The sequence below is a fragment of the Cetorhinus maximus genome, chromosome 32 (genome assembly GCF_964194155.1).
Source record: "Cetorhinus maximus chromosome 32, sCetMax3.hap1.1, whole genome shotgun sequence".
Lineage (NCBI taxonomy): Eukaryota > Metazoa > Chordata > Chondrichthyes > Lamniformes > Cetorhinidae > Cetorhinus > Cetorhinus maximus.
This window is the reverse complement of record NC_135910.1, coordinates 11,786,880-11,806,358: the sequence shown is the minus strand read 5'-3', so window position 1 is coordinate 11,806,358 and position 19,479 is coordinate 11,786,880. Positions and strand designations below refer to the sequence as shown.

At 45.8% G+C, this 19,479-nt stretch overlaps 1 protein-coding gene across 1 annotated transcript in view; it reads right to left on the bottom strand.

The window, feature by feature from the left end:
* Positions 1–19,479, bottom strand: part of LOC144671396 (RNA-binding protein Nova-1-like) — a 190,159-nt gene that overhangs the window by 36,757 nt on the left and 133,923 nt on the right. The window contains exon 3 of the mRNA XM_078533288.1: positions 10,294–10,460. Coding sequence (XP_078389414.1) covers positions 10,294–10,460 — 167 coding nt within the window. The remainder of the gene's footprint in view (positions 1–10,293; positions 10,461–19,479) is intronic.

Here is a 19,479-nt window from a genome sequence, read left to right as displayed (position 1 = left end):
CTGTCCACTATCTACAAAGCACAAGTCAGCAGTGCAATGGAATACTCTCCATTTGGCTAGATGAATGTGGCTCCAACAACGCTCAAGAAGCTCGACAGCATCCAGGACAAAGCAGCCTGCTTGATTGGCACCCCATCCATCACCTTAAACATTCACCTCATCCACAACCTTCAACATTCACTTCCTCCATCACCGTCACAGCAGTGTATACCATCTACAAGATGCACAGCAGCAACTCATCAAGCCTCCTTCGACAGCACCTTCCAAACCTACAACTTCTACCATCTAGAAAAACAAGAGCAGCGGATGCACACCACCAGCGACAGAGGTTTCTCTGCAAGTCACACACCATCCTGATTTGGAACTATGCTGCCGTTCCTTTACTGTTGCTGGGTCAAAAACTTAGAACTCCCTTCCTGTCAGCCCTGTGGGTGTTCCTACACCACATGGGACTGCAGCGGTTCAAGAAGGTGGCTCACCATCACCACCTCGAGGGCAATTAGGGAAGGGCAATCAATGCTGGTCTTGCCAGCGATGCCCATAATAAATGAAAGAAAGTAAAAAAAAAAATTACCATTGATGGCTTCCATAGCTGAACAGCCCACCACCACTCTGCCTGGCTTTATGCATGAAATGAGGCCACTGGGATGAGGTACTGTATCACCAGCAGGTGTCAGCACCATGAGCTGAAGAAAGGAACTCAACTGTTCCTGAAATCCTCTCTCCATGCCTTTGTTGTCTCCAGACCTGGCTATTTCCAGTGTTCTCCCAGGCTGTTTCCCACCATTCCACCCTCCATGAAATTGAGCTCCTCCAAAACTCTGCTGGCCGTATTGGAACTTGCACCAAGTCCCGTTCACCCACCCTCATTACTGTGATCAAATCCCTCCATGGACTTATTCCCCTGCATTTCCATAACCTCCTCCAATCCTTCAAAATCTCTACCCTCTTCCAATTTGAGCTTCTTCCATCCCCCATGATTTTCTCCACTCGCCACGGATAGCCATTCAGGCCCCAAGTTCTATAATTCCCTCACTAAAATGCTCCACCTTTACAGTGCTCCTTTAAAGCCTATTGCTTTGACCAAGCTTTTGGTCACTTGTCCTAATCTCTCATTACGTGACTCAGTGTCAAATTTTGTCTGGAAACGTCTTGGGATTGCTTCCTTTTTAATATGTTTATGAGATGTGGACATCTCTGACAAGATCAGCAAAAGAATATAAACATAAGAAACAGCAGCTGGAGTAGGCCACTCAGCCCTTGGAGCCTGGTTTGCCATTCAGTAAGATCATGGCTGACGATCTACCTCAACTCCACCTTCCCATACTATCCCCATATCCCTTAATTCCCTTAATACTCAAAAAACTATCCGTCTCAACCTTGAATATACAAAATGACTGAGCACCCACAGCTCTCTGGGATAGAGAATTCCATAGATTCACAACCCTCTGAGTGAAGAAATTTCTCCACATCTCAGTCCAAAATGGCTGACCCCTTATCCTGAGATTCTGCTCCCGTGTTCTTGAGGGAAACAACCACTCAGCATCTAACCTGTCAAACACTTTTAAGGATTTTATATATTTCAATTAGACCACCTCCCATTTTTCTAAACTGCTGAGTAAATGGGCCTTGTCTACTCGATCTCTCCTCATGGGACAATCCCCTCATCTCTGGCATAAGTCTAGTGAATGTTCGTTATACTCACTCTAGGGGAAGTATGTCCTTCCTTAGGTAAGGGAACCAAAATTGCACACATCCCTAATTAACCTTGAAACAGATAAATGACAAAGGCATTCTATAAATGCAGGTTATCGTTGAGATGATTAATAGGAGAAAGATGCAGGAAATGAAAAGGGTGCACGAGGAAGCTGGGTGGCTGGTGTCCACTCTGCGAAGCTGCTGCTGCCTGAGAGGACACAATGATGGAGAGTCTGCTTTATTGCAGATGACAGGGGGCGGAATCCGCAGAAGGTTTCTTAAAGAACACTGCAGGCCCTCCATCGGCTGCTGGTGCAAGCTTCTCTAATTGGATCGATAGCTGGCGAGTGACCTGGGTGACCTGGGCATGAATGATTGTCGGAGGTACAATGCAGCATCTGCAGTGGGGAGTGGAGGGGTGTGGGGGGGTGGGGGGGGGGAGGTGTGTGTGTGTGGGGGTGGGGGTGGGTGGTGGTGGAGGGCGTTGGTGGGGGAGACGTTCATCAGCAAACCTGTCTCGGGCGCGTTCAATTTCCTCTGGCAGATTGCTTGCAACGCTCATAATTAAGAGGAAAGCAAAAATGACACCGCAGATCTCCAAGGAAAGATAACGACAACTGCCTTTTGCATTGCCAGAATCCAACCTTAATATGCAGGTGAGTTCAGTGTTCTTTGTCCTAGCTGTAATGTGCTTTTACTGCAGTGCACAGAACATTGGCACAAAAGGGAATAGAGTTTACAAGACAGAAAGATTTCACATTATCTCATTTAAACAGCACCTCCCTCCGCCCCAACCTTGGCCCATATTTTCAGCTGCCCGGTCTTGTTAAAGTCACTGTTAATACATTGAGGAAATAATGAATCTGAAGCCTGTCTTTTCCTCAATCCAGGTTTATTCCCAAGGCTAAAGAATAAAGGCACAGATTCCTCTTCTTTCCCCCTACACCCAGTGTGAACTGATTTTTATATTGAATGTATTTAAGCTGTCCACTTAATTTACCATCCCACTGTCTGCTATGGTGGGATTTGAACCCAGGTCACCAGAGCATTATCCTGGGTCTCTGGATTACTAATCCAGCAATAATACCACTACTCTGTTGCCTCCCTCCTCCATAAGGAGGGTTTCCTTACACTTGCAATAATTCACTCACTTTTCCCCAAATGGTGACAGCTGCTTTCAATTACAAACCTAAAGCATGCGCTCCAATGCAGCATGATTCCAACATTAACAGCTCCCAGTCTTTGGTATTCCCTCTGTAAAACGCCTCCATCTCTGCCTCCCCCTCCTCCTTTAAAAATCTTCCCAGAACCCACTCCTTTCACTGAACCCATGGTCATTCCAGCCCAGAGGGAGTCCAGAACCTCAGGCCCCAACCCACCGGAGCTTTTGTCACCTCCGGACATGGCTATTCCTGGCCAGCCTCAAGCCTTCTCCACCCTCCGTAACCCACTAACTGCTGCCTGCACCCCTAGCCGCACCCTGTTTGCCCATCACCCTCCCTGTTGCTCAGCCTGTAAGGAAAAGCTTTATTTAGGCAGCACGTGGCTGGGACCTGGAATGCACTGCCTGAGAGGATGGTGTAGGTAGATTCAATTCGAGGCTTTCAAAAGAGAATTGGATAATTAATTGCGGAGAAAAAGATTGCAGGGAAGCGAGACTAGCTGAGTTGGTCTTACAAAAGCTGGCACAGACACACGACAGGCTGAATGGCTTCCTGTGCTGCAACCATTCTATAATTCTGTGTTGCTGAAAGACATCTCTGAGTGATGTACAATGTGGACAAGAAGAGGGGAGGCTGAGGGGAAAAGAAGATGATAATCAGGAGGCTAGGGATGAGGTGGGGGGGTGCTGCAGTCATTCGGAGGGGGTTTGTTAGGAGGCTTTTGCAAATAGGGAGTGAGCGGGAGGGTCAAGCGAGGGGTGGGGTGGGGAAAGGCTTCAGAGGCACATCAGCATGGCTGCTTGAGCATGAATGGCAGTGGAGTAGGAATCATGGCACTGGAAGAGAGGAATGTTTGAGGACTCTGGGTCTATACTCAATGGAGTTTAGAAGGATGAGGGGGGATTTGATTGAAACTTACAGAATACTGAAAAGCCTGGATAGAGTGGACGTGGGGAAGATGTTTCCATTAGTAGGAGAGACTAGGACCCGAGGACACAGCCTCAGAGTAAAGGGAAGACCTTTTAGAACAGAGATGAGGAGAAACTTCTTTAGCCAGAGAGTAGTGAATCTATGGAATTCATTGCCACAGAAGGCTGTGGAGGCCAGGTCATTGAGTGTATTTAAGACCGAGATAGATAGGTTCTTGATTGGTAAGGGGATCAAAGGTTACGGGGCGAAGGCGGGAGAATGGGGTTGAGAAACTTATCAGCCATGATTGAATGGCGGAGCAGACTCAATGGGCCGAATGGCCTAATTTCTGCTCCTATGTCTTATGGTCTTATGGTGCCTGGACAGACACGTGCCTGGAGGTGATCATGGGTTAGGATGAAGCACAAGGTCATAGTACGAGCTGAAGGTAGGGTGAGGATCTTGAATTCAATTTGCTGGTGCATAGAGGAGGCTCAGCTCAGAATGGATGGGAGTGAAATGACCTGGTGTGGGATGGGACGTTCTGATGGAGTTATGGCTTGTTGAGTGTTGTGTTCGATGGTTTAATTGGTTTGTGTTTGATAATGAGAGTCTGGTAACTGATCTATGCTTACTGTGCTTGATTTGTTAAGCCTGAGCGGGGATTCAGAGCAAAGTAAACAGACACCACAGAAGCTACTAGAAGCTGAGCTGTGAGCATGAGTGCAGACATTTTGTGACTTTAAAACTCTTATAAATAAACCTGTTGCATACTTCGAAATTAGTGTCAAAGCTGCATTGCTCCGGGACATATAAAATATACAACATGGAGCTCAGGAGAGCAGTCAGTAGAAGGCTGGAGGAGTTTGCACCCTTCTTCAGTTGGGCCTATGTTGAAGCTCAGACTCAGATACCTCAGCCCTCAACAGTGAACTTCATGTAGAATTTTACAGCACAGAAATAGGTCATTTGGCCCAACTGCTCCATGCTGGTGCTTATGCTCCGTGTGACCCTCATTTCCATCCCTCTTCATCTCATCCTACCATCATACCTCCTATTCCTTTCACCCTTGTGTGTTTATCAGGCTTCCCCTTAAATGCATCTATACTATTCACTTCAGCTTCTCTCTGTGGTAGTGAGTTCCACATTCTGACCACTCTCTGGGTAAATAAGTTTCTCCTGAATTCCTCATCGGATTTATTACTGACTATCTTAGATTTATGTCCTCCCATTTGAGTTTTTAAACTAGGGATTTGAGACTATAGGGAGTAGTTTATGGAGAGATGATGGTCTGGCCTATACATGACTCCAAACCCACAGAAATGTGATTGACTCTTAACTGCCCTCTGAAATGGCGTAGGAAGCCACTTGGTTCAAGGGCAATTAAGGATGGGCAACAAATGCTGGCCTTGCTAGAGATACCCATGCGCCATGAAAGAATAAAGAAGAGGGGATTAGTATAGATGCATTTAATGAAAAACTGGATAAACATGAGGGGGAAAGGAGTAGAAGATTACGTTTATAAGAGTTAAATGGCTGAGGGGAGGTTTGTTTGGCATTTGATACAGTGTCACACAACAGACCTGTGAACAAAGTTATAGCTCATGGAATAAAAGGGACAGTAGTAACATGAATACGCAATTGGATGAGCAACAGGAAACAGAGAGCAGTGTTAATGGACGTGGAGTTTCCCAGGGGTCAGTATAGGGACGCTTGCTTTTCCTGATATATATTAATGACCTAGACCTTGATGTACAGGACACAATTTCAAAATTTGCTGATGATACGAAACCTGGAAGCATTGTGAATTGTGAGGAGGATAGAATGGAACTTCAAATGAACAGAGACAAGTTGGTGGAATGGGTGGACAGGTGACAGATGAAGTTCAACGTGGAGAAATGTGAAGTGATTCATTTTGGTAGGAAGAACATGGAGAGGCAATATAATATAAAGAAAGGGTACAATTCTAAAAGGGGTGCAGGTGCAGGGAAAACTGGGTGTATATGTGCATAAGTCATTGAAGATGGCAGGACAGGTTGAGAAAACAGTTAATAAAGCATACAGTATTCTAGGCTTTATTAATAGGGGCAGAGAGTATAGGCGCAAGGAGTTTGGGCCTGAACTTCCATGGATTGCCACTCCGCCCCTAATTTCTTACCTCGAAATCCAGCCAATCCTTTCTCACCCGACCTTCCGACTCAGGCTGGGCGAGAGCTGTGCAAGGCAGTGTGCTCCTGAGGCTTTCAGTCAAGGGCTGCAGAGTCGGAGGTAAGGAAAACACGCCCCCTTTTTCTAATGGCACTCGCTGCCGTAAAGCAGATAAATTTAAAGGTCCAGCCACTTTCAGAAGCCAGGCAGAATGTAAGTTTCTCAGGTAAGTGGGTAAGATTGGGGGGCAGGGTGGGTTGGTTGGTTGGTCGGAGTTGGGGTCAGATGGTCAGGGGTGTGGGGGTTGGTCGGAGCAGTGGTTGGTTGGGGAGGTGAGGGTCAGGTGGTCAATGGGGGGTGGTTGATCAGGGGGGTTGGGTGGTCAGTAGGTGGGGTGGTTAATTGGGGTGGGGGGAATTCGGGTGGTCAGTCAGGGGATCTGATGGTTGAGGGCTGGCCAGCGGGGGTGATGGTCAGTGTCATTGGAAAAGATGGTGTAGACACAAAGGGCCGAATGGATTCCTTCACTGTAAAATTTCTACGATTCTGTGTGGAACATAAATACCAGAACAGACCAGTCGGGCTGAATGGCCTCTTTCTGAGCCTCACTTCTAGGAGCAACTACGAGGAAAACCATCAGGACCAACTTTGACCCAAGAATCTGCCCAATCACAGGAATCCAGATGGTTCCAACCTCCGTTAATTAGATGAATCAAAGCACTGATGAAAATAAAGTGTCTGATGGATTTTGCAGTTTACTCAAGCTTCGAGCAGCAGAGGGCTAAATCTCTGGGGACATCTCCGAGCTAAATGCTTCCTCAGAAGGGAAACGAGCCAGGGCTGTTTCACCGGAAAAGTTCAATTTGCATTCACTGATAGGAGAAGCCGCCACTTCCTGTGAGGATAATGGTCACTTCCTGTGGGAAGGGGTGTTGCGGGGAAGCTTGCTGTGCAAATTAGTGTGACTGGGGTTAGAGATTGAGTGGAAACCCTGCAGTCCAGAGGAAGTGACACCTTTGAGAGGAAAATGAGCGACAAGGGAACAAGAGCAGGAAATCAAAACAAGCAGCAACTGAATAAATCTTGGCCATCCTGCCGTGCTGCTATGACCTTGATGTAAGGTTCACGATTACCTCGAGGGTTTTCTCTCTTCTCCATCCATCCCTCACTTACCTTCAACCGAATCTGACTAATTGGAAATGAAAGTGAGACACTGCCTCATTGACTTTGTCTACAAGAAGTTGTTGCCTTGGCAACTAATCTGGCACTGGTCTTTTTGCTGACCAGTTCCCCGAGCTACAGTGTTTGGATGTCAGTTTGCTTGCAGTGCGATTGTCCAGAGTTAGTGGCCAATTTTGAAAACCTAGTGAAAACCAATGGAAACTCAGAAAAGGGCAGAGCGTATTTTCAGTGTCAGGTCAAAGGAATAACTCAACAAACCTAACATCGTGGACTTGTCACCTCTGACCTTTAACCTCCAACCCTTCTCTCCATTGTAAACTACTTCATCTTTACTTCATTACCCAGGGAATGGTGGGAATGTGGAACCTGCCACTACGTAGAGTGGTTGAAGTGAATAGATGCATTTAAAGCAAAGCCAGATAAACACATGAGGAAAAAAGAAATAAAAGAACATGTTGATAGGGTGGGATAAAGAGGGAGGGGGGTGGGGGGGGAGGAGGCTCATGTGGAGGATAAACGTGTATAGACCTGTTGGGTGCCTGTGTTATAAAATTTTATGTAATCTCTGTTTTATTGACACTACTTGGTTCAGTACACTGTGGTGTACTGAACCATGTCGCTAGGCTAGTAATCCAGAGGCCCAGGCTAATGCTCTGGGGACTAGAGCAGTAGCTGTTAGAAATTGAAATCAATATTGCTGAAAGAAAGAGACATGCTATCTAAGCTTTTCACCTTGCACTCATCAGGACAGATCACAAGAAATTACCAACAGTAACGGGGGAACAACAATTTACACAATTTGGGCCCACAGTGTGGCTCACTTTGCTTGCTAGGAGCCACATATATTCATACACAGGGTGCTGTCCTTTGCAGACAGAAGGGACATGTACACACTTTGCGCCTTTTTCAACTAATCAGAAGCTTAGGGTACAGTCATTCCCTGGCTCATTCCCCAGGCCAATGGCTTGACCAGGCAGAGTCGACCTGCCCGGTTTGAATTTGAACAAAGCTAGGCAAGTTACATGTTCCGTGCTGCATTTTCATGGCAGTGCCTCCACCAGAGTCCACTTGCCAACCAATCAGCGCTCTCTTATGCAGTATAATTGTTGTTTCCCCATTACTGTTGGTGATTCCTTGCATAGCTGTCCTGATGAGTTTAAGACGAAAAACTTTAATAGCACGCCTCCTTTTTCAGCAATACGCAAGTTCTGTACTACCAAACAACTATTTGAATTCAATTAATAAAAAATCTGGAATTGAAAGCTAGCCTCAGTAATGGTGGCCATGCAACCATCATCAATTGTTATAGGGGGAGGCATTGGCATAGTTGTATTGTCACTGGACTGGTAATCCAGGGACCCAGGATAATTCTCAGGGAACCTGGGTTCAAATCTCACCACGGCAGCTGGTGAAATTTGAATCCAATAAAAACCTGGAATTAAAAGTCTAATGATGACCATGAAACTGTTGCCGATTGTTGTTAAAAACCCATCTGGTTCACTAATGTCCTTCCCTACATGTGACTCCAGGTCCTCAATAATGTGGTTGACTCTTAAATGCCCTCTGAACAGGGGCAATAAATGCTGGCCCAGACAGTGATGCCCCACATCCTGTGAATTAATTAAAAAAAACCCCACCTGGTTCACTAATGCTCCTTGGGGAAAGAAATCTGCCCTTACCTTGGTCTGGCCTACCCATGACTCCAGACTTTAGCAATGTGGTTGACTGAAATGGCAGCTAGCCATTCTGTTCCTCACAGGGAAATTAGGGATGGGCAACAAATGCTTGCCAGCCTTGCAGTGCGACACTCACATCCCATAAAAGAATAAAAAAGACCTTTCTCTCTCCTCCTTCCTTAGTTGCAAATGCACCATTTCTACACTATTGTCCAGCTCCATATTTGAAATGTTCAAGATTGATATCAACAAGACTTCACTTGGGAATGGGTATCAGGGAACACAGATCAATGCACTTATGGTTGACATCAGCAATAATCTGGCTGAATGGCCTCCTCTTGTCCCTCTGTTCCTGGCATCTTCAGTGTGTTGAAATAAAGAGTTGTCTCACTTTCTAAGGACTCCCAGTTGTGGAATTCCTGATCCTCCATTCATCTTTCCTCCTTCCTATGTACTGAAAACCAGCTAATAAAACATTGACTGGTGGAGGCAGGTTCAATTGAGGCATTCAAGAGGGCATCGGATGATTATTTAAATAGAAACAATGTGCAGGGGTTACAGGGAACATGCAGGAGATTGGCACTAAGTTAAAATGCTCGGAGAGCCGGTGCAGACACAATGGGCCAAATGGCCTCCTTCTGCACCATAACAATTCTGTGATTGTGTGATTTCCTCACCCAAGCGATCAATTTTGAAGCAATGTAATTGGGGCTATGGTAGTATTAATGTTACTGGACTAGTAATCCAGAGGCCTGGATAATGCTCTGGGGACATGAGTTCAAATCCCACTAAAGCAGCTGAGGGAACTTAAATTCAGTGGAATGCTAGTCTCGTTAGTAGTGATCATGGACCTATCAGATTGGAATAAAACCCATCTGGTTCACTCATGCCCTTTAGGGAAGGAAATCTGCCATCCTTACCTGGTCTGGCCTACATGTGACTCCAGATCCACATCAGTGTGGTTGACTCTTAACTGCCCTCTGAAATGGCACAGCTAGCAATTCTGTTGCTCAAAGAGCAATTAGGGATGGGCAATAAATACTGGTCCTGCCAGTGACACTCACACCCCAAGAGCAAATAAACTGATAGTCATCCTGTTCAGAAATAGGCCACCCCACAAGTCAGTTGAATAGCTGCCATCCTGACTGGCCAGGGAAGATCTCTGATTAATCTTCTTTCCAAAATGAGGGAAACCAATTCCTGGTGAATGGAATATTTTCCCCATGCTAGTGTTCTCAGGCACGATTAAGGATCAAGACTCTTTCTAGACTGTTTCAGGTACACCACGAGTTAGATGCAGAATAAAACTCTCTCTGCACTTCCCCCCATAATCTGCTTCAACTCCAGTTTCAGGAGAGGATCTGCCGAGACCTCGCGCCCTCACCACTCCAGTCTACCTCGCCGCACTTTGCGCGTGGGTACACAGACAGACTTCTTTGATGCCGAGGGAACTATTTGACCTGGGCGGTAGTCTGATTTTAGTCCCCTCTGAATGAAAATAAAAGTGTAAAACTAACTTGCTTGACGCGGTCTGGGTTCACGTTGGTCTGAGGTTGGAGTATGTTGACTGGCTCAGACTTGCCCACATTCTGTGGCATTTCTCGGACCTTTTCCGCTATGAAATCGTGCACTGCATTCAGAGCTTCCACCGTCCCTTGGATCAGACATACCCGTTCTGTGGTGCCTAGAAAAGGGAACCAAAAAATTCAAATTTCACACGCGAGACGTGAACACGTTCAGAAAGAATTAGCATCAGGTCAGATTCTTCATCCACTTTGACCAGCCAGACTCCAGTTCATTAAGCTGAAAACCCAATTTAAAGTCAACATCATTGACCTCAACTCATTAAAGGGAAGACCAAACCCAATCATCAGCAAAACAGCCAAAGTCAACAGCAATGTTGGTCTGAAACCCTAAATCTGACCATAATAGTGATGTAAAATCTAACAGTATGGGTTTTGCATTGATCAAGATTGGTTGGCATTTGGGCTCAAATTTTTTGACCAGACAAATGATTGCAGTCTGGGTCCTGCCTGAAAGCAGCGATGTCTAGGGTGACGTCGATGTCCCTTTTGAGGATCCATCCCATGTTGTGTAAAGGCTTTGTGTAAATTGTACACGTACGTACGTACACACACACACACACACACACCTATTCATTAGATGTCAGAAGATAAGAAATTGGAACAGGAGTAGACCATATGGCCCCTCGAGCCTGCTCTGCCATTCCCTATACAATTACAGTTGATCTCCTGCCTCAACTCCACTTTCCCGCCCACTCCCCATATCCCTCAATTCTGTAAATGTTATGTCTTCTGGTTCCAATAAGTTAGAAATAATCACACTTTTGACTCAAAACGCTGGAGCTTCCGAGAGAGTATTTCTTGCTGTTCTTCATGTGGTTGGTGGACTAGTAAACTGGTACATTGTTACTTAGCACATGACTGCAGTGCAACAGTGAATGTGACACCTCGGCATATATACTCACATTACAATTAGTTCCTAGTTCTTCACGAATAATATAACTATAACGGTGAGAGAGCAAAGATCTTAAGTGTATTTAATGATGGAGCAAACCACAACCCCCTTGGGGTACAGAATTCCAAAGATTCACAACCCTTTGAGTGAAGAAATTTCTCCTTACCTCAGTCCTAAGATTGGCCCCTTATCCTGAGGCTCTGCCCCAGTGTTCTAGATTCCCCGGCCAGTGGAAACAAGCTCTCGGTATCTACCCTATCAAGCCCCTTCAGAATCTTGTATGTTTCAATGACGTCACCTCTCATTCTTCTAAACTCCAGAGAATGTAGACCCAATTTACTCAGCCTCTCATCATAGGACAACCCTCTCATCCCAGCAGCGAATCAAGTGAATCTGCCTCCAAGGGAAGCTTATCTTTCCTTAGAGACGGAAACCAAAACTGCACTGGGAAGATGGTGGCATAGTGGTAATATCACTAGACAGTAATCCAGAGCCCCAGGCTGATACTCTGGAGACATGGGTTCAAATCCTACCCGGCAGCTGACAAAATTTAAATTCAATTAAAAAATCTGGAATATAAAGCTAGACCATGAAACTATCATAAATTGTCGTAAGAACCCATCTGGTTCACTAATGCCCTTTAGGGAAGGAAATCTGCCATCCTTACCCGGTCTGGCCTACATGTGACTCCAGGCCCACAGCAATGTGGTTGACTCTTAACTGCTGCCAGGGGCAATTAGGGATGGGACACAAAAATTAGCCTTGTTAGTGACATTCGCATCACACGCAAGAATAAAAAAAATCCCCTTGCAATAAAGGCCAATATCCTGTTTCTCTTCTTCATTGCTTGCTATATTGGCATGTTACCTTGGTGTTCCTTGTACAAGTACACCCAAATCCATCCGAACATCAACGTTTACAAGTTTCCTGCCTTTTAAAAAATTCTGCTTTTCTCCTTTTTTATTCATTCATGGGGTGTGGGTGTTGCAGGCTAGGAAGCTTTTATTGCCTATTCCTAATTGCCCCTTGAGAATGAGAGGGCAGAGATTTCAAGTAATTGGCAAAAGGATCAATGGCGACATGAGGAGAAACTTTTTCACAGAGTGAGTGGTTAGGATCTGGAATGCGCTGCCTGAGAGTGTGGTGGAGGCAGGTACAATCAAGGCATTCAAGAGGGAATTGGATTATTATCTGAAAAGGAAGAATGTGCGGGGTTATGGGGAGAAGGCGGGGAGGTGGCACTATAAGCACTGCTCATACGGAGAGCCAGCACAGACAGAATGGACCAAATGGCCTCCTCCTGTTTTGCAACAATTCTGTAATTCTATATAGCCCCTTCCACAACCTCAGGATGACCCAAAGTGCTTTCCAGCCAATCAAATATTTTTTAATTGCTGAAAAAAGAGACATGCTGTCGAAGCTTTTCAACTTGTACTCATCAGGACAGATTCACAAGAACACCAAATCTCAAACGGAACAACAATCTATACTGCATGAGAAGATGGTGCTGACTGGTTGGCAAGTAGCCTCTGATTGGTAGAGGTGTTATCATGGAGATGCACCAGGGAACAATTAACGGCGAAGCTTTTGTTTAAATTTTAATCAAGGAAACACAACACTGGCATCTACCTGGCAATGTGGAAAATTGCCCAGGTATGTCCAGTACATAAAAAGCAGGATGAGTCGAAACCGACCAATTACTGCCCCATCAGTCTACCCTCTATCATCAGTAAAACAATGGAGGGGGTCATCAACAGTGCTATCAAGCGGTGCTATCAAGCGGCACTTTCTGAGCAATAACCTGCCCACAGACCTCGCTTTGGGTTCCGCCAGGGTCACTCAGCTCCTGACCTTATTACAGCCTTGGTTCAAACATGGACAGAAGAGCTGAACTCCCGAGGGGAGATGAGAGTGACTGCCCTTGACATCAAAGCAGCATTTGACTGAGTATGGCATAAAGGAGCCCTAGCAAAACTGGAGTCATTGGGAATCAGGGAAAAATTCTCTGCTGGTTGGAGTCATACCTAGCACAAAGAAAGATGGTTGTGGTCTTTGGAGGTCAATCATCTCAGTTCCAGGATATCACTGCAGGAGTTCCTCAGGGTAGTATCCTAGGCCCAACCATCTTCAGCTGCTTCATCAATGACCTTCCTTCCATCATAAGGTCAGAAATGGGGTTGTTTGCTGATGTTTGCACAATGTTCAGCAGCATTTGCGACAGCTCAGATACTGAACAGTCCATGTCCAAATGCAGCAAGACCTGGACAATATCCAGGTTTGGGCTGACAAGTGGCAAGTAACATTCATACCACACAAGTGCCAGGCAATGACCATCTCCAACAAGAGAGAATCTAACCATTGCCCCTTGACATTCAATGACATTACCATCACTGAATCCTCCACTATCAACATCCTGGGGGTTAACATTAACCAGAACTGAACTGGACTAGCCTTTTAATACTGTGGCTACAAGAGCAGGTCAGATGCTAGGAATCCGGTGGTGAGTAACTCACCTCCAGTCTCCCCAAAGCCTGTCCACCATCTACAAGGCACAAGTCAGGAGTGTGTGATGGAAGACTCTCCCCTTGCCTGGATGGGTACAGCTCTGACAACACTCAGGAAGCTTGACACCATCCGGGACAAAACAGCCCGCTTGATTGGCACCCCATCCACAAACATTGACTCCCTCCACCACTGACACACAGAGGCAGCAATGTGAACCATCTACAAGATGCACTGCAAGAACTTGCCAAGGCTCCTTAGACAGTACCCTCCAAACCCACGATCATGAATATCTAGAAGCACAGGGACAGCAAACATGGGAGAATACCACCACCTGGAAGTTCCCTCCAGGTCACTCACCATCCTGACTTGGAAATATATCACCGTTCCTTCAAAATCCTGAAACCCCCTCCTAACAGCACTGTGGTTGTACCTACACTACATGGACTACAATGTTTTGTGATGGCAGCTCACCACCACCTTCTCGAGGGCAGTTAGGGATGGGCAATAATGCAAGCCCAGCCAGCGACGCCCATATCCCATGAATGAATTTTGAAAAGCCAATTTGCACACAGCAAGCTCCCAGAAGCTGCAATGAGATAAATGGTCAGAGAATCTGGATTGCTTTTGGCAAAGTAAAATACTGCGGATGCTGGAAATCTGAAATGAAAAGAGAAAATGCTGGAAACACTCAGCAGGTCTGGCAGCGTATGTGGAGTGACCTCTCCACAGATGGTGCCAGATCTGCTGAGTATTTCCAGCATTCTCTGGACTTTTGTTTGAGGGGTAAATATTGGCCAGGACACTGGGGAGAACTCCCCTGCTCTCTGAAATAGTGCCAAGGGATCTCTTATGTCCACCTGAGAGGGGGCAGTGGGGGTGAGCCTTAGTTTAATGTCTCAGTTTAATGTCTCATCCCAAAGAGGCAGAACCTTCTCTGTGCTACAGAGGGAGTGTCAGCCTGGATTACGCATGCAATGTTTCTGGAGTGGGGTTTGAACCAGGACCTCTGATTCAGAGATGAGTGTCACTCACGCTTGTTGCTGATCATGAAATGGAAGGGAGGAACTCAAGAAAATTATAATCACCAGCGAAGTGGTACTGAGGAAATTGTTGGAGCTGTGGGCTGACAAGTCCCCAGATCCCAATAGACTTCATCCTAGGGTCTTAAAAGAAGTGGCCAGTGAGATAGTTGATGTATTAGTTTTAAAATTCCAAAATTCCCTAGATTTGGGGAAGGTTTCATCATATTGGAAAATAGCAAATGTAACTTCAAAAAGGGAGGGAAGCAGGCCATATAGCTTAACCTCTGTCATAGGGAAAATGTTAGAAACTATTATTGAAGACGTTATAACAGGGCATTTAGATAAATTCAAGGTAATCAGGCAGTCAACATGGATTTGTGAAAGGAAAATCATGTTTAACCAATTTGTTGGAGTTCTTTATCCAGAGCACATGCTACTTCTTCAAAGTGGAATCAGTAGATGTACTGTACTTAGATTTCCAAAAGGCATTTGATATGGTGCTACATCCAAGGTCACTGCAGAAAATAAAAGCTCATGGTGTAGGGGGTAACATATTGGCATAGATAGAAGATTGGCCAGCTAACAGGAAATAGAGAGAAGGCATAAATGGGTCATTTTCTGGCTGACAAGATGTAACGAGTGGTGTGCCACTGGGATCAGTGCCAGGGCCTCAACTTTTTACAATTTAAATGACTTGGATGAAGGGACCGAACGTATGGTTGCTAAATTTGCGGATGACACAAAGATAGGTAGGAAAGTAAGTTGTGAAGAGGACATAAGGAGGCTACAAAGGGATATAGATAGTTTAAGTGAGTGGGCAAAGATCTGGCAAATGGAGTATAATGTGGGAAAATATGGAATTGTCCATTTTGGCAGGAAGAATAAAAAGGAAACATTATCAAATGGTGAGAGATTGCAGAATTCTGACATTCAGAGGGATCTAGGTGTCCTAGTGCATGATTTGCAAAAGGTTAGCATGCAGGTACAGCAAGTAATTAGGAAAGCTAATAGAATGTTGATTGCGAGAGGAATTGAATACAAAAGTAGAGAGGTAATGCTTCAGTTATACAGGGCACTGGTGAGACCTCATCTGGAGCACTGTGTACAGTGTTGGTCTCCTTATTTAAGGAAGGATGTATATGCATTGAAAGCAGTTCAGAGAAGGTTTACTGGACTAATACCTGGAATGAGCTAGCTGCCTTATGAGGAAAGGATGGACAGGCTAGGCTTGTATCCACTGGAGTTTAGAAGAGTGAGAGGTGATTTAATTGAAATATCTAAGATCCTGAGGGGTCTTGACGGGGATGGATGTGGAAATGATGTTTCCTCTTTTGGGAGAACCGTGAACTTTGGTCGGTTTAACAGGGTTCACTGTTTAAAAATAAGGGGTTGCCCATTTAAGACAGATGAGAATTTTTTTTCTCTCAGGGGGTTGTGAGTCTTTGGAACTCTCTTCCTCAGAAGGCGGTGGAAACAGCATCTTTGAATATTTTTAAGGCAGAGGTCAATAGATTCTTGAAAAGTAAGGAGGTGAAAGATCATTGGGGGTTGGCGGGAACGTGCAGTTGAAGTTACAATCAGATCAGCCATGATCTTATTGAATGGAGGAGCAGGTTTGAGGGGCCGAGTGGCCTACTCCTGCTCCAAATTCGAATGTTCGTACGCTTGTTTTCTACCTGGACTATTGCTGTTTTTTGGGAGCTTGCTGTGAGCAAATTGGGTGCTGCGCTTCCTACATTACAGCAGTGACATTTCAGACAGTACTTCATTGGCAGTGAAACACTTTGGGTCAACCTGGAAACAGGAAAGATATAAATTCTAGTTCTTTCTTTGATACAATGCTGCATAACATCTGATGTCCATAAACACTTTGAAAGCCATAATGTCACAGAAGGAGGCCATTCGGCCCACTGAGTCCATGCTAGCTCTCCGTACAGCAATCCAGTCAGTTCTGTTCTCCCTTAACCCTTCAAGTTTATTTTCCTCAAGTGCCCATCCAATTTCCTTTTTAAATCATTGATCACCAACAAGGGGAAGATGGTGGCATAGTGGTAATGTCAGTGGGCTAGTAATTCAGAGGCCTCAGCTAATGCTCTAGGGACATGGGTTCAGATGCCACAACAGCATCTGGTGGGATTTAAATTCAACTAATAAATCATAAATCTGGAATGTAAAGTTACTCTCAGTAATGGTGACCATGAAACTATCAGCGATTGTCATAAAAACTCACCTGGTTCACTAATGTCCTTTAGAAAAGGAAATCTGCCCTCCTTACCCAGTCTTTTTTTAAAAAATGATTCATTTTACGGGATGTGGGCTTCGCTGGCTAGGCTAGCATTTATTGCCCATCCATAATTGCCCTTGAGGTAGTGGTGAGGTGTCTTCTTGAATCTCTGTGGTACCTGTGGTGTAGGTAGACCCACAGTGCTATTAGGGAGGGAGTTCCAGGATTTTGATCACAGTGACAGTGAAGGAACAGTGATATATTTCAAGTGAGAATGGTGAGTGGCTTGGAGGGGAATTTGCAGGTGGTGGTGTTCTCATGTATCTGCTGCCCTTGTCCTTCTACATGATGGTGGTCGTAGGTTTGGAAGGTGCTGTCTAAGGAGCCTTGGTGAGTTGCTGCAGTGCATCTTGTAGATGTTACACACTGCTACCACTGTGCGTCGGTGGTGGAGGGAGTGAATGTTTGTGGATGGGGTGCCAATCAAGCAGGCTGATTTGTCCCGGGCGGTGTCAAGCTTCTTGAGTGTTATTGCAGCTGCACTCATCCAGGCAAATGGAGAATATTCCATCACACTCCTGGCTTGTGGCTTGTAGATGGTGGACAGACTTTGGGGAGTCAGGAGGTGAGTTACTCGCCGCAGGATTCCCAGCCTCTGACCTGCTCTTGTAGCCACAGTATTTATATGGCTAGCCGAGTTCAGTTTCTGGTCAATGATAACCCCCAGGATGTTGATAGTGGGGGATTCAGTGATCGTAATGCCATTGAATGTCAAGGGGCAATGGTTAGATTCTCTCTTGTAGGAGATGGTTACTCCCTGGCACTTGTGAGGCACGAATGTTACTTGCCACTTGTCAGCCCAAGCCTGGATATTGTCTAGGTCCTTCTGCATTTGGACATGGACTGCTTCAGTATCTGAGGAGTTGCAGACTGTGCTGAACATTTTGCAATCATCAGCAAACATCCCCACTTCTAACCTTATGATGGAAGGAAGATCATTGATGAAGCAGCTGAAGATGGTTGGGCTGAGGACACTATCCTGAGGAACTCCTGCACTGAAGTCCTGGAACTGAGATAATTGGCCTCCAAGAACCACAACCATCTTCCTTTGTGCTAGGTATAACTCCAACCAGTGGAGAGTTTTCCCCCTGATTCCTATTGACTCCAGTTTTGCTAGGGCTCCTTGATGCCACACTTGGTTAAATGCTGCCTTGATGTCAAGGGCAGTCACTCTCACCTCACCTCGGGAGTTCAGCTCTTATGTCCACGTTTGAACTAAGGTGGTAATGAGGTGAGGAGCTGAGTGACCCTGATGGAACCCAAACTGAGCATCAGTGAGCAGGTTATTGCTAAGCAAATGCCACTTGATAGCACTGCTGATGATCCCTTCCATCACTCTAATGATGATCGAGAGTAGACTGATGGGGCGGTAATTGGCCGGGTTGGATTTGTGCTGCTTTTTGAGGACATACCTGGGCAATTTTCCATATAGCCGGGTAGATGCCAGTGTTGTAGCTGTACTGGATCAGCTTGGCTAGGGGCACAGCGTGTTCTGGAGCGCAAGTCTTCAGTACTATTGCCGGAATATCGTCAGGGTCCATAGCCTTTGCAGTATCCAGTGCCTTCGGCCATTTCTGATATTGCGTAGAGTGAATCAAATTGGCTGAAGACTGGCATCTGTGATACTGGGACCTTGTGAGGAGGGCGAGATGGATCATCAATTCAGTACTCCTGGCTGAAGATTGTTGCGAATGCTTCAGCCTTATCTTTTGCACTGGTGTGCTGGGCCTCTCCATCATTGAGGATGGGGATATTTGTGGAGCCTCCTCCTCCAGTGAGTTGTTTAATTGTCCACCACCATTCACAACTGGAACTGGTAGGAGTGCAGAGCTTAGATCTGATCCGTTGGTTGTGGAATCGCTTAGCTCTGCCTATCGCTTGCTGCTTATATGCTGTTTGGCACGCAAGTAGTCCTGTATTATAACTTCACAAGTTCAACACCTTATTTTGGGGCTGCTCCTGGCATGCCCTCTGGCACTCTTCATTGAACCAGGGTTGCTACCCTGGCATGGTGGTAATGGTAGAGTGGGGGATATGGTGGGCCGTGGGGTTACAGATTGTGTTCGAGTACAATTCTGCTGCTGCTGATGGCCCACAGTGCCTCATGAATGCCCAGTCTTGAGCTGCTAGATCTGTTCGAAATCTATCCCATTTAGCACAGTGGTTGTGCCACACAACACGATGGAGGATATCCTCAATGTGAAGACAAGGCTATGTCTCCACAACGACTGTGAGGTGGTCAGTCCTACCAATACTGTCATGGACAGATGCATCTGCGGCAGGCAGTTTGGTGAGGATGAGGTCAAGTATGTTTTTCCCTCTTGTTGGTTCCCTCACCACCTGCTGCAGATCCAGTCTAGCAGCTGCGTCCTTTTGGAATCAGCCAGCTTGGTCTGTGGTGGTGCTACCGAGCC